General features: G+C 37.1%; 1 protein-coding gene across 1 annotated transcript in view; it reads left to right on the plus strand.

The window, feature by feature from the left end:
* EXOC6B (exocyst complex component 6B) overlaps positions 1 to 15,056 on the plus strand; it is a 107,943-nt gene extending 92,887 nt beyond the window's left edge. The window contains exon 2 of the mRNA XM_008052277.1: positions 14,543 to 15,056. Coding sequence (XP_008050468.1) covers positions 14,543 to 14,723 — 181 coding nt within the window. The 3' untranslated portion in view covers positions 14,724 to 15,056. The remainder of the gene's footprint in view (positions 1 to 14,542) is intronic.
* Positions 15,057 to 16,083: the final 1,027 nt, after the last annotated feature.

Here is a 16,083-nt window from a genome sequence, read left to right on the forward strand (position 1 = left end):
ATGCAAACTGCTTTGAAACAAATCTCCTTGGTCTCAGGAACTCGTTGTAGGAGCTGGCATTAATTCATTGGGGGAGATAACTGTTGCTAGGCAACTGTCCTGGTCCCAATGTCTTATTTGAAATACTGCAGGCCAGAGAAAATTCCCCTGATAAGCTCTATTTGCTCTGTTTACAGGTTATTAGCAAGATGTGCGGGTAGTTCAGGAATGCAAGTGGGAGAGCTTCTTCTTTATGACCTTTCCTGACTCCATTTTGGTTAGGGTTTTGACATAAGTGACTCCATTTTGTTATTGTTTACTTCCACCTTTTTTTTAAGATTTATTTTTATCTTAGATAATTGTTTATGATTAGATTTCCAGTTACCCTGAAGTGTTTGTTGTTTGTTTGGTTTTCATTTCAATTAATATTTTATTGAGTGTCTACTATGAACCAGTCACTATTTTAGACCCTTTAAAATGTCAATGATTTAAGCAGTACATGTTTCTTTTGTCAATGATTTAAGCAGTACATGTTTATTTGAATAAAATATAAAGTAATAGATAAATAGGAAGAAAAAGTTCAAAATTGTATCATCTAAACATTGCCATTTATAATACTTTGCTGTTTTTCTCTCTGTCTTAATTTTTTTCTGGAGATGTGAATGAAAATAGTTGGACATATTTACCTTCATATTGAATCTGTGTATGGTTCTACATCCTGTTTTTTCACCTCACCTTTCCTCTTGCTCTTCTCTTCCTCTTACTTATCTTCCTTTTCCTGCCCTTCATTCTTTTTCTTTCATTTTATTATTCTTGCTATGATTGTGGCAACCTTGGAAAAGTAAATGTTTCTTTGTATTGGCATTGTTAGAAAGGTTGCTTTGTTTGCAAAATGATAATGATAACTACTCCAGTAGAATTATTTTTGAGGAATAAGTGAGTTAATGTATATAAAATGTTTAACAGAGGACTTGACAAATTGTTTTTTTTTTTTAAAGTAGAATTTATTGAGAAGACAGAAAAGTTCCCACAACAGGAGGGGACCCGAGGGGGTTGCCCAACACATTTTTAAAAATGCTTGCTTTTATTATTACTTTATTATTTTGAGTTGAATTTATTCTTTGATGGCTTGAGTAATATTGGTATAGTAAGAATGCCTAGATTAAATTATTAGGTTGTGAAATGATTGGTCTCTATTCTGTTTTGCTGTGATTTTCATGTGGGTTGGTACTATAAGTAACTTTTTCTCCTGATGTTCTTGAGCTGCCATTACAGACTCAGACTTACACAGTAGAACTTTTTCAGAACCATGATCAGGTCTAAATCATCCTAGCTCTCACACATAGTGTGTGGAAGAATTTCCCTACACACCCCTGTGATAACCATTTAATAGAATACTTAATCCAGTCCAAAATAAAATCATGAACAGTTGCTAAATAACAGAACATTTAGCATTGCACTTTGTTTAGCTCTCTATGACTATACATTATAGTGTCTAGGCTTGGCATGGGGCTGATGTTTATGATTATGATACAAAGTTCTTGGTTACTTTTATACTTTACCAAATATATATGTATATCTCTTTAACAGACTCCACCCTGCCCTCCCCCTTAAAAAAACAAAATAAAACAAACAAAAAAAAACTTTGCTGACATTAGCCTAAGTTGGCCAAAAAATTAAGAAAATAAAAAATAAAAAAGACTACCAACAATTTTTTTCTCTTCTTTGAGAGTTAACTTTGTAATTTGGAGCAGGTAACCATGAAGTTTAGGAACTATCTAACTGTTTCCATTGTTGCAGTCTGATTGTCCATGGTTTAATCATCAGTAGTTAAGAAGGAAAGAAAAAAACGGCTGCAGGTTACATAGTACCATAAAAGTTTCCACCTGGAAGCAATTTTTTCTAAAAGTCTTTAGGGACTACTGTCACCTTCCCCCATCTATTGCCAATGAGAGCCAGAAAAATCAGTTCTCTTTAGAGCCAGGTCTTGTTGCAGTTTAATCATCTTCCTTCTCGTTAGCTTCCAGAGAAAGTTAGAGTAGAGCTAGGGAAATAACAAATTATTGCCAGACACTGTTCCTACAGGAGATTTCCTTTAGCTAAGTTCCTTCTTTTCTTTTTCTGTTTCCTTCTTTTTCTATTTTAACATGTTAGCTGAAGAGCAAATTATTTGCACTGCTAGAACTTGAATTTACTTTTTGCTAAGAATGTTGATTATTTAACTCTAGTGCTTGTCTTTGGAGAAAGTTTAAATGTTGAAACGTTTTTGGGCACTGCTTTGTCCTTTGTGACTTTATAATGCCTTCTCTGTGGGATGCAGGCATTGTTCCAGGTGTAAACTCTCAAGGAATTCCTGTTTCTGTAGGGGAGATAGACATGTAAATAAATCATTACTGTATAGAGTGCTCAATGGAGTACCCTTTCAGAAATATGAACAAATAAACATTTCAAAGCAAAAGGATATTAACTCTGCCCTCCACCAGTGAATGTCATTAGTGGTGGTACCCATTCATTTCTAGGCCCATTATACTAAAGTAATTTCAGGATAATACTAGGCATTTGTTCAAGAACTTTAAGACAAAACAAGATGATAGTTCTTCTGGTGAAATTTATCTCAAACCACACATGGTTTCTTAGGTTCAAGGCCAGTTCAAATTTGTGCAGTATCAAAGTGAGAGCTAGTTAGTACATGATTGTACCATGTCTGTTAAGGAGTAATTCTTATTGCATATCTGTACACTGAACTCCTTATAAAAAATAGGGCTAGGTGCTTCAACAGATTTTGTTTCATCATTTCTAAAAATAGATTTTTAAAATATATTTCTTAAAAACCTAGACTATTACATGCTGCAACAACAAAAAAAATTTTTTTGAGTCAGAGTCTCACTCCGTTGCCCAAGCTGGAGTACAGTGGCAACTCACAGCCACCCTAGCGTCAACCTGTTGGGCTCTGGCAATCCTTCTGCCTCAGCCTTCCAAGTAGCTGGAACTACAGGTGCGTGCCACCATGCCTGGCTAATTTTTGATTTATTGTAGAGATGAAGTCTTGCCAAGTTTCCCAGGCAGGTCTGAATTCAATTTTTGACATGCACAGTTTGAGATTTCTTTAATGATGAATGGTGGCTGGGTATTTGCGTTTCTAGGAATTGATAAAGATGCCCTAGTGTTAATTGATTTGGAAGCCTAGTTGTTTAATAGTGAAAACTGAGGTATGGATGAGCTTTCCAAGCTGTGTACATGAAGGGTGAAAGGAAGTGAAGGCCAAACAGGTATTGGAGGACAGAGGGAAGAAAAATTTTTGAAGGAGACAGAGAAGGGGGAGAACTAAGAAGGAGTGTACTAAAAGCCTTGGGAGTAGAGAGTCTAAAAAGAGGGAGTGGTTAGTGGTGGCACATACAAGAGAGGAGTCAAGTAAACGATGAACTTACAAGTGACTATTTGATTTGACGATTAGTAGGCTTTTATTGACTTTAGCAATAATGGGTTCATTGGGGATAATGTAGTAAGAAAACTGGTCATACTGAGTTGAAGAGCAAGTCCAATTTGCAGAAATGGAGGCAGTTTGTATAGAGTGTTTTTTAAAAGATCTTAACTGAAAAGGGCGGGGGGAGAGAGAAAGGGAGAGAAGGGGAAAAAGGATGCCAGTAGGAAATTTATCAGAAGAGAAAAATTTTTTAGCACTTTTTTCTCTTTAAAAGAAAGATTGTATTTTGTTAAGAGAAAGAAGTCGAGATTTTTAGAAAATAGTATTAATTTTACATTGATGTGGGATGTCTATTTTATAGAGTTATGAAGGAACAAATATAAGGCTAGATAGAGATCTAGATAGACTTGTGTATTGGAATGCAAGAAGTTAAGAAGATGTGTGCCTAATAAGTCTGAATTTTCTTTGTGAGATAGGAGGCAAAGTCATTTTCTGTGAAAGAAAGTTGTAGGTTTGAGATGGGATCTTATAGAGAATGTTGATGGTTTGGAATAAAAGCTGTATGTAATGGAAGAATGAGCTGATGAAGAGGCACACCATCCTGCTCCTTTGGGAGGCTGAGGTGAGTGGATTGCCTGAGCCCGCGGGTTTGAGACCCCCTGGGCAACTTGGCGAGACCTCATCTCTACAATAAATCAAACAATTATTGGTTGGGCATGGTAGCGCGCGCCTGTAGTTCCAGCTACTTGGAAGACTGAGGCGGAAGGATCGCCAGAACCCAGCAGGTCGAGGCTGTGGTGGTCAAGAGCGGCCACGGCACTTAAGTCTGGGCAACAGAGAGAGACTCCAACTCAAAAAAAAAAAAAGAGGCATACCAAAGGTTTGAATGGTGGTGAGGGTTCATATATTTGTGTTATTAGCTCCATCACAGCTAGGTTCTATGTGAAGAGAAGCAATAAATAGGCAGCCAGGTCTAAATGTCTGATCGATGCAACTGAACACAGAGCCATCATTTTGTTTGGTTTTGTTTTCTTGAGTTGGAGTCTCACTCCGTCGCCCAGACTGTAGTGCAGTGGCACACTCATGGCCACCCCAGCGTTGACCTACTGGGCTCCGGCAGTCCTTCCGCCTCAGCCTTCTAAGTAGCCAGAACTACAGGCATGTGCTGCCATGCCTGGCTAATTTTTGATTTATTGTAGAGACGAGGTCTCGCCAAGTTGCCCAGGCTGGTCTCAAACCCACAGGCTGAGGCAATCCACTTGGCTCACCTTCCCAAAGTGCTGGGATTACAGACTGAGCCACCGAACCCGGCCTCATTTTTCTTTAAACATATTATACGTATTAATTTTTAAAATTTTGCCAGTCTGATTATGCTATTTGTGCTTCTTCTCATTTTTTTGTTTTTATGCTTTGTTTCCTTGTGTGTTTTAGGATTTTTAATACTTAAGTTCCTGCTTCAAGGAATGTTATTTGTGAGAATTCTTAGAAGTATGGTCCTTAAAGTATGTTTCCTCAGAAAAGATTTGCCTTTACTTCAATCAGTTAAATGGGGGTACTAACAACCAGACTGGGATTGCTTTTAAAAGAAATTCTCAGTTTGAGATTTCTCAGACCACATGGATGATATTAATAGTATGAATATGGGCCTTCCTACTGTGAGAAGGCTGGCTTGTGATTTCAAATTATCATGGAACTTTCCCCCTCCTCCATGCAGAGCCAATACCAAATAGGCAGGCACATTTCCTTGCAGTCTTCCTTTATGGGAAAGTGTCTTTCTGCTGTATCTTTCACTAAGGATGTAGCCATTGGGTATCTTGGCTTTATTCATTTGGAGGCCTTTGGTTGACTTCCCACCTTGTGTGGGCCATAGTCTTTGTCTTTTGTTCTGTATATGGCTATAGAGTGGAAGCATTAGGTTAGAGGTGATTGACAGAATGTGAATTCCTGTTTCTCTCTCTTTTTTAATCTCTAGGGATTTTCCTTATTTTCTTTTCTGCTTCGTCATGTACTGAAGAAGATTTAGTAACGTAATCTTTCATTTTTAGGTGTTTGATAGTAGAAAGGTTTTTTTACAGTATATCCAATCTTTCATATTGTTCATAGAACTTCATTCTGGTTTGCCTACTTTGCTCTCCATCACTTTTTAGAATGGAAACTATTCTGATGCCTTTTGCTTATCTTCTTCCAGGGACTTCATTGCTTATAGCCTTAAATAGTTTTAAATTATGGTCACTTTTGGCCATGGGATGTCAGTAAACAACTACTTATGGGTGAAATTGGATCAGGATTTGAATGTGATGTTGTTAGGTCTGGTTCTTTCTCAGAAAATTAAAAAATGTGTGTGTGTCATATATATATCTAATATTAGATATTTATATATTTATATTGTATAAATGATATAGTATATATAGTATATTATTTATATTTATATATCCATGTATATGTATGTATATGGTTACATATATAGTAGGCACATTTACATATGAGGTTACTTACATTTATTACAGTCTGATTAAGTGATTCTAGGAATCCCTGGAATTGGCTGGTCTGTTTTGTTAAGCCCACATTAAATCTACATGCGTAAGTAGACCAGGGCTATTCACTGTAGTGTTTCCATCATACCAGTGTTAGCACTAGTTTTTCTCTATTAATAATTTTGTGATCTCTGTTATTGGAACCATAATAATATTTTAAGTATTAAGACTCTGAAGCATTTCAACAATTAATATACAGTCTCTTAATATTTATATATCTCTTCAGAGTAATTATTGAATTACCTAATGTCTTTTCTAAAGAATCTTGAGGAGTTTTACGAACATCCTAGATTTAGACTCATTATGGTGGTAGTTGATATTAAGTGAACTGGTAGCTTCGTTTAACGTCAGCATTGCATGTTTAAGTCTTAAAGTTGACATACTGTATTCCATGCGGTGAAACCAGAGCTACTCTGCCAAGTGTGTTATAATCCTGTATAACCAACTAGATTATTACTATGCTTTTGGCAGTTTCCCAGGTATTCAATGGGTATCACCAGGTTGTAGAAGTATTCTTTTATATCTTGACAGCAACATTCATGGTCCAATTTTTACCTGTGAGATTTCATGACCACTGCCGGAATAAATCTTTCTGCACTTAACACAAATTGATACAAAGGACAAAATGAAGCCACTAACATATCCTGTTGTGCTTTTGTATCTTCAGTTACTCATGATGATTAATTGTTCTAATAGTGTGAGATTATCATGGTAGTGGTTATGGCAGTCTCTATATGCTTAATTTGGAGTTTCCTTGCTTTTGTTAGTTTACTTCTTAATAGTCTGTTGTTGATTTGCCTGATGTTTTGTGACTTCTCTTCTCCACTTTCTTGTGGTATTTAATCAAAACCAGGTTTTTAGTAGGCCCTTTGGCAAGGTGCCATTTGCAAGGGCTCCACCCTGTTTTTATCCCTCTGAAAATAGCTATCACTGGGGTTCCCTTTCTGCCTTGAGGGAGATCTCCATCACTCCATTCTTTTAGTTGCATGGGCCATCTTAGTAAAGCCAGTTGGATGTCTTGATTTCTTCAAGGGTAGAAAAAGGATTTGAATACTTTTGATCTCCTATGGCAGTACAAATAATTTGGATATGTGTTCAGCTTAGAATTCATTAACTAGTATATACTTTATCTGTCATTGATGATGATATACATCGATCTACTTTGTCCTTTTGTACCCAGAGTATTCAAATTACAATACTGAGGTCTGAATTAAATTGATAAGCAAACTGAAGTAAGGAGAAGGGACTTTAAACTCCTTTTGACCTCCTGCAGTTTCTCTTTGAACATCATGATGAAGTCTGTTTTTCCATTTTATTTTTAACTTTTGGAATAAACAAAAATACTAATGATGCTTTTATGGAGCTTAATGAGAAGAAAATGTTTGAGGACTACACTATGACAGAAGTTGAAAAACATATATATGAAAAAGAGAGGACCAGAATAAACTCTGGAATTTTTTCTTGGATTAATAAAAAGACGAAAAACAAAATGTTCAGTCTTTTGTGTCCTGAAGTTCTCCGTGGTTCTGAAGACATCTGAACAGATATGCTTTGTATGATGCAATATTCTTTTGCATTCACTTTTGAAACAATCAGAAAGCCACATGAGTCTCCTAGTCTTCCTTCTCTTTCTCCATCTTCTTCAAATATGGAGGACCTTCTCTTTGCAGGCTCTGTGCTAGGAGGTGGAGATGAAATGGGTAAGACACAGTCTCTGCCTAAAAGGATATTCATATTGTAGTATGGGAAGATTGGCAAGTGAACGGACATCCATAATGTAGCTTAATAAATTCTTTGAAAGAGGAGCGTGTAACAGAGTCTATGTGATTAGAGAAAGTTTACCAGAAGAAATAAGGTACAAGCTAAGATTTGGGGGAGCGAATGGGAATTCCTCTTAACTAAACTGAAATCAGAAGAAGAACAGTTTAGGTCCAGAGAACAGTATTTCTTAGCATTGTGTAGACTCTTGGTTTGCCTGCCTCCTTTAAAGGTTGAACGTTGTTGTGTCATTTAGGATACTTTCTTTTGTAAGTGGTAGAATGTGAAGAGAAAGTGGCTTAAACAATTGGAAACTTACTGAATCATATAACATGCCATCTGGAGATAGGGCTGTTTCAGGGTTGCTTCACCATTAAAGACCCAGTTGTTTTCCGTCGTCTCCCTTTGCCATCCTCAGATTATTGGCAATATCTTCTCACATCTCAGGGTAGTTATTGCTTCCCCAAGCTTTGTGCTTTCATAGGACAATGTCCAAAGTAGGAAGATTAGTTTCTTTTGCTGCACCCTTCAGGAAAGAAAGCCTTTTTTTGGATCCTCACTGCCAGATTTTCCTTTACTTCCCATTGGTGAGAATGTGTTCCATGCCCATGTGTTCATTGGTCATTGATAAGGGGAATGGAATTACCATGATTGGTTTGCAGACAAATTAGTATTTACCCTTTGTGGTAGGATGGGAAGGTGAAATACCAGGATAAATTGAAACTCTTCTAATAGGAAGAAGGGAATACTTGTGTAGGCTGACTCATCTTGAGGCAGAAGTTTTTCTCTGTGTCTCTCTCTCTCTCTCTGAAACCACTTAACTTTGTGTCAGGCTTCATATTGTGTTAGCTTTTTCTAATTGTGTTTTCTTTGGGAGTCAGACCTAGCTGTATCTGTAACAAGCAATTTAATTTTTATTAAGGCATTTAACTTTTCTTGGCCTCAGTTTCCTTGAGTGCACAAAGAGAACTTTGTATTCCAAATCTAAGACCTCTTTCAACTAACATGTTGGAGGTCTAGTGATTTGCTCACTTTCCTTGCAGACTGATGTACCAGAGAGGATACTTTCTAGCAGTGTGAACTTGACAAATTACTTCATCTTCCTGTGTGTCAGGTTTCTCATTTATAAAATGGGAATAATGTCTAGTTTACAAGGTTCAGAGGTTTTAAATGAAATAGCATAATGCTTATAACATTCCATACTCCCCCTCCCATTTGACAAGCACATTTGAGCTAATGTTGACTCCCAGCAAGTGATGCAATTCTGTAGTTGCTCAGTGAAGGGTAATAGTAAATATTTGTTGAATAGAATTCCTCAAGCACAATTTTATAAATTAAAATATCTCTCTTGATCTGCACATGAAATCTAGGTGGGAGAAGGGTATAGTACCATTGTGGTGTTTAGAGGTACTTTATTTGGGGGAGTTTGAAAATCAGATTCTACAGGAAAGCATTTATCTAGTTGTCAAATTTAGGCTATAAGAAGTTATTTTTAATTTCCAAGCATTTCTTCTTGTTTATCTTTTACTAAGTACTAGAATATTCTTGAGAGTAATACAAATAATTAAACAAGTGGTGCAATTTATTTTATACATTATTTTGTTTAATTGTGACATACCTGTTTGCTCTCAGAATGTAATGGAAACTTAAACATCAGAGTGTTTTTTACATATAATTTAATAATTAGTTATGTAGGTCTTTGACCAACAGTTTTAATTTTATTATTATTATTTTTTAATCAATATTTTTTATTATGGTTTTGTGGGGTACAGTTAAGGGTCAGGTGTACAGTTACGTTTCATTCAGGCACCCTGTTGATAAGAGGTGTTTCCCCATCCCCAGACAGATATTTGCTACTGTTAATCCCGCCCCCCCATAGTTTCCCAGTACCGTCAGTCATTTTCTTATAGTATTACATGACCGACAGTTTTTAAGCAGTTCCATTTACTTGGCCACATCGTTTCAAGGAGTGTTAGAATGGACCACCACTAGATGGCAGTCTTTCTCTAAGTAAAATTGTTAAACGGGCAGTCCAAACAACTATACTTTGTTCAACTGCAAAGTTGACTGTCAATATATTAGGTTCACTCAGTAGATCTCTGACCTTTCCAGAGTTTGTCTTGTTTACTTTTGTTTTTAACTTTTTATGTCTGTTAGATATGTTGGTTAGCAAGAAATTATACTGAGGTATGCTTGGAATGCTGATGCAGGTAAACTGTTAGGTAGTGATTAGTCCATAATTGCCTTTTCCTTTGGTAGACAGCTTGAAACAAAATCTTTATTCGGTGATCATGTCTTTGATAACCAGATGGAAACTATGGGAAATCTTTCTCTTAAAAATACATGTGTGTTCATCTGTGTATATACCCAAATTCACATGGGACTGGAAATCATGGAGTTACTGAAGCATACCCATGGAGCACAAGTTTGTTAAGTAGTCTACACCCTCTGTTTTAGATATGTGTATCTTACATTTTATTCTAACTTAAAATTAAAAAACAATACTCTTGGGGTCCAATGCAAACCCTCCGTGTTATTCAATATTATAATTAAAGAGAATATTAGAATTATAAAAGTCCTAGGAGAGGAGTAACAGGCGTGGTTAGTGATAAGGAGATAGAAACTTCATTAACTTGTTTTGAACTATTTCCTAATATACCCTCTTCTGAAGTGTGCTCTTTACATTATTGACTGGATTTGAAAGTAGAGGTGAATTATAAAACTTAAAGCTAAGCTAATACTTCAGATAGTCGTAAATGATTGCTTCCTCTATTCTAAATGGGAAAGCTGGGGGTCAGACAGATGAACTGAATTGGCTAAACACTCATGGCTAGTTAATCACAGTGCTAAGACCAAGGCCACAAGTCAGGCAGCTAAACTCCACATTTCCTTTCTTTGCATTTTGATTTCTTTCTTTCTTTTTTTTTTTTAAGCTGGAAGTTCAGGTAACTTAGGGAGGCATTTTAATATAAGTTCTGAATTTCCTATCTTTGGAATTTTCTTCTCCCTAAGGTTGTCTTTTGTGATTTTAATGTAGATCTTTGGAGAGAAAAAAATAAAAAGTTTCACCTAGTAGACAGAGCTAGATTTGCTACCTAATGGAAGTATTACTGAGTCAGGATGTACTGAATTTAAAACCAAGAGGTTATCTAATATTGAGCAATGTGTCATTTAGATTGAGATGTTTTTAGTGATTCTTCCCACTCTCCAAATGTCAAGGAATATGGGTGTCTGTACATGGAAACCTTTTCTTTTCCTTTAAAAGGGGAAAAGTTAAACTTATTTGAAATTAATTGAAATGTCAATGCAAAATTCTATTTTGTGTATTCTAAATAGCTTTTCAGACAAGTGGTTAATTCTAAAGTTTTCTTACTTGTTAAAGCAGCGATTGTTTATACTTTATTTCAAAGGAAGGAGAATGAATCTGGATTGCTCTTTTCAGAGTCTTAAAAAAGTTTTTTTTTTTTTTTTGAGTCGAGTTCTGACTTTGCCATCCCACCTGGAATGCAGGGGCACCGTCATGTCTCCCTGCAACCTCGACCTCCTGGGCTCAGGCGATCCTTCATTCTTCCTCAGCCTCCCGAATAGCTGGGACTACAGACATGCCACTACGCCCAGCTAATTTTTCATTTTTTGTAGAGATGGGGTCTCACTATATTGCCCAGGCTGGTCTTGAACTCCTGGGCTCAAGCAATCCTCTTGTCTTGGCCTGTTAAAGTGATGGGATTATAGGTGTGAGCCATTGCACCTGACCCAGAGTCTTCACTGGAAGCCAAACACATACAGTCATATGCCACTTATGGCAAGGATACATTCTGAGAATTGTGTCATTACACAATTTCCTTGTTGTATGAATGGTGTAGTGTGTACTTACATAAACCTAGATGGTATATACCCTAGCACACACCTAGGCTATATGGTATAGCCTATTGCTCCTAGGCTACAAACCTGTGTCATGTTACTATATAGAATACCGTAGGTTACTGTGACACAATGGTCAGTAATTGTGTATCCAAACATAGAGAAGGTGATGTGTTGCATGCACTGCAACAACATTACAGTGGCTGGGATTTCACTAGGCAGTAGAAAATTTTCAACTCCATTGTAATCTTTTGGGTCCACCATCATATATGTGTTCAGGTGTTGACTGAAATGTTGTCATGTAGTGCATGTCTGTATGTGTTTTGTCTGTGGTTCCTGCTGAGTTTTGGACAGTGGAACTGATCTGCTGAGAGGAGTGTGCTTTCTGATCCACAGGATTAGGGTAGTGATCTCTGGTACTCAGAAATGATCATAGAAACAGCAAATGTTGGCAATGAGCAAATGTGTATTTGTTGAACAAATGTCAGAGATCAAAGAAGTCTTAGAGATTGTGTTAGTCATTCTTTAGTCAGTGAATGTTTACTTACCGCCTACTGCCTGTCTGACACTGTTTTAGAGGTACAGGGGTGAATATGGCAGACAAAATTGTTGCCCTTGAGCTTCATGATCTAGTTGGGGTGAGTTGTAGGGAAAATTAGGCAATAAACCTTGGATGATGAAGAGGAAGAGATTGTTAAATATACACAGAGGATGAGCATTACTAGTATAAGAAACAGCAAAAAAAAAAAAATTTGTGTGGCAATGTAGAGGCTAAAAAAAAGTGTAGTTGGAGCATAGAGGATGGAAAGGGACTGACCGAGGTGGGAACTAGAGAGAGGAGAGAAATAAGGCTAGAGAGGTAATCAGAGACTGTCAAGGGCCTTATAGGCTATGACAAAGATTCAAGAGTTTTGTTCTTTTTGTAAAGGGAAGCCATTCAAGGGATTAAAGCAGGGTAACATCTGAAGTATTGCTTTAAAAAAGATAATTTTAATTGCTTTATTGAGTATTGGCATTGTGGTAGGTGATAAGGAAGATGGGAAGGGCAGAATGGAGACTGTTAGGAGGCTGTTGCGTTGGTCCATGTGGCGATGATACAGATTTGGACTCAAGTTTTAGTGGAAATAGTGACGTATGGTCAATTTTAAGACATGTTCTGGAGGTTATCAAGACTTATTAATGGATTAGATGGGGTGTGTGATGGAAAGAGACAGATTTGAAGTAGTTCCTGGAGTTTTGACTTGGGCAACTGGATAGAGCCATTCACTATGACTTGGTGGGTGGGTGGCTGGAAATTTGGGTACAGGTTTGGGAGTGGAGATGGATTGGTAATAAGGATTTTTTCCCTATTAAATTTGAGATGGCTTTTAACAATCTAAGTGGAGTTGTTAAATGGTGGCTGAATATTTGAATTTACTGCTCAGGGAAGTGCTCTGAGTTGTAGGTACAAATTAGGAAATCAGCCGTATATAGATGGTATTTTAAAGCCATGGGATTAGATGGCATTGCTTGGTGAAAGAGCATTGAGAAGCGAAGAGGTTTTAGGAATATTTTGGAATGTAGTAGAGGAGGAGAGGAGCTGAGAAAGGAGATTGAGGAGTGTCAGTGAAAGGTAAGGTTAAGCACCATATTAGTATGATATCATTGAAGTCTTGGAAGTGAATGGTTAAAGGGAGAAAATCAAATCATAGCAAATGCTGCTGTTAGGTGGAGTAAGATAAATGCTTACTTAGGTAAGGTAAGGAAGTGAGGAGGTGAGAAAGTTAGAAGGAAGTTTTGCTGGCAAGTGAAGCAGAGAAATGTGACAGTAACTGCAGGGAGATGTGTAGTTAAGGGCAGATTTTTTTTTAAATTTTTTTTGAGTCGGAGTCTCACTCTGTCACCCAGACTGGAGTGCAGCGGCCGCTCCGCCACCGCAGCCTCGACCCGCTGGGCTCTGGCGATCCTTCCGCCTCAGCCTTCCGAGTAGCCAGAATTACAGGTGCGTGCTATCACGCCCGGCTGGTTTTTTGATTTATTGTAGAGATGAGGTCTCGCTGCCCAGGCGGGTCTCGAACCCGCGGGCTCAGGCAATCCACTCACCTCAGCCTCCCAAAGGCGTGGGATTACAGGCTGAGCCACCGAGCCCGGCAAGGGCAGATTTTTAAAAGGCATGTTTATGCCCATGAGAGTGATCTAGTATTAGAGAAGTAAAAATATATGATGCAAATGAGGCATCAAAGGTAAAAATTGTGGGAGTAAAGTTCTTGAGACAGCAAGAAGGATAAGAACTTGAAGCACTTCTTCTTTTGTTACAGGAAGGTTGGACAGAGTAGGAGTTACAGGTGTAAGGAGATTGGTTGATTTTAGTGGGGGAGGTGATACTTCTGTGTTTGTTTCTCTGTAAAGTATGTAGACAGGTAAGCAGGTACAAGTAAAGGGACAAACGTTTGTGGGCAAGAGAAAGTGAGGGTCACACACACAAATATTTTGGAGAATACAAAGTGATTTTGGGGGGGAGGAATGAGAGGGGGTAGTTGTAATAGGACTATAATAGTGTCATTGAGTGCCTGATTTAGAGTTGTAGTTACATAGCCATACTGAATCTAGGCAGCACAACTATGTGATTTTCCCCTAGCAGTGTTTAGCTTCTTGGATATAGTCATGGAGTAATTAGATAGTTGGGTTTAACAAAAATTGAGTTTTTCTAGATAAGTTAAATTGAGAAAGAAAGGGATAAGGGAGTTGTAATTCAGTCCTTGCATTTTATGATGAGGATCCTGTGATGAATACTGCCTAAACACTCGAATATTTTTGAATGAATAAGAAAAAATTTGGATTTTCCTAAAAAATACTCATTTAACATTGAGGCTGTATTATACAATTGGATTACTTTGTGATTTATATACTCTAAATATCTAATTTTAATCTGCTTCTGGGTTTGTTATTTTGTTTCTACTTAGCAGTAGCTGTAATGTGATCTTCATTCCTTTTTTTTTTTTTAAAGGTCTGTCTATGATGGTGAGGAACATGGACGATTCATGGAGAAGCTTGAAACTCGCATCCGCAATCATGACAGAGAAATTGAAAAAATGTGTAACTTTCATTACCAGGGCTTTGTGGACTCCATAACTGAACTGCTGAAAGTGAGAGGAGAAGCTCAGAAACTCAAAGTAAGTAGGCTCTAAGTGACATTTGTTTCTCTGTCCTGGCCTGAGGTTTGGTTAGCATTAAAGGATTATGGACTACAATGAATAGCACATATTTGTAGTAAAAATTTTTGTGTAGTAAGAAAGAAATTTATAGTGAAATCTAGCCAACTGAAATTATGACTTTTTGGCTAAAAAGAATACCCTTTTAAGTCATGGTTTAATTGAGATTACTACTTGTGGATCAGTAACTGTTTCTTTTGAATAGAAACATGGTTGGACTCAGTTTGACATGAGTCATCTGCTTTCTTGTGGGATAAAATCTATCACGGTAGGATGACAAAATTTTAGGGCATTGTGTAGAATTTTTTGTTGCTTGGCACCTAGACCAAAAGGAAAAACATCAGTTCTTGTAGAGGGTCTTCTACTAAAGCATGAATGTTCTTTCTTGATGTGTAATAGACTAAGGTTCTGGAAGGAGGCTGGTTACATTGACCTGGTCCCAGGCACAGCAAATTCACTTATCTTAGATAACTCACTTTGCTTATTGGTTTTAAATATAATTATTTCACTAAGCTCTTCTGTTATTTCTAACTATTTACAGTAGTTTAAACAATTTTTTATATAAATACTCCTCACATGATCTGTAAGTAATAACAGTTTTATTTTCTTATTTCCAGTCCTATGCTTTTAATTTTTTTCTTATTGGAATTTGAGTTAAAATTCCAAAAAGATTTTTCCTAGACATGGGACTAACTTGACAGTGAGTGTAAAATTCATCTAAAAGAGTATATTGATAAGAAAAGCAAAGAATCAATTTTTACTAGGGGGCAAAGTGGGCTATCAGGTATTACATTCTAAAGCTATAGTAAATTAAAAACTCATCCGACCACAAAACATAAGGAAACTATCAAATTTCTGAATTTATTTTCTTTAGTATGAGTTTTTGTGTTTTGCTACAGAAATGCTATGTTTATGTAGTGCTATCCTAGTCCCCAAATGTTATACAACACATAATATGTACCTTATTATCTTTATAAAATTTCTGAAATTCCCAAGTCCAAAACTCATTGGGTTCTAAGGTTTTATAAAAGAATTTATGAACCTGTACAACAGTATTCAGTCATCTTAAGAAATAGTATATTGCCAGCACAATTAAATCTCTCTTTTGTACCCCTTTCAGTTGCTTTCTCTACCCAAGAGGTAATAAGTCTTTTTTTTTTGAGTTGGAGTCTCACTCTGTCACCCAGACTGGAGTGCAGTGGCCGCTTCTGGCTACCACAGCCTCGACCTGCTGGGCTCCGGTGATCCTTCCGCCTCAGCCTTCCAAGTAGACAGAATTACAGGCATGTGCTACCATGCCTGGCTGATTTTTTGATTTATTGTAGAGTTGAGGTCT

The sequence above is a fragment of the Carlito syrichta genome, unplaced genomic scaffold, assembly GCF_000164805.1.
Source record: "Carlito syrichta isolate Samal-C Ts95f unplaced genomic scaffold, Tarsius_syrichta-2.0.1 Scaffold270980, whole genome shotgun sequence".
NCBI lineage: Eukaryota > Metazoa > Chordata > Mammalia > Primates > Tarsiidae > Carlito > Carlito syrichta.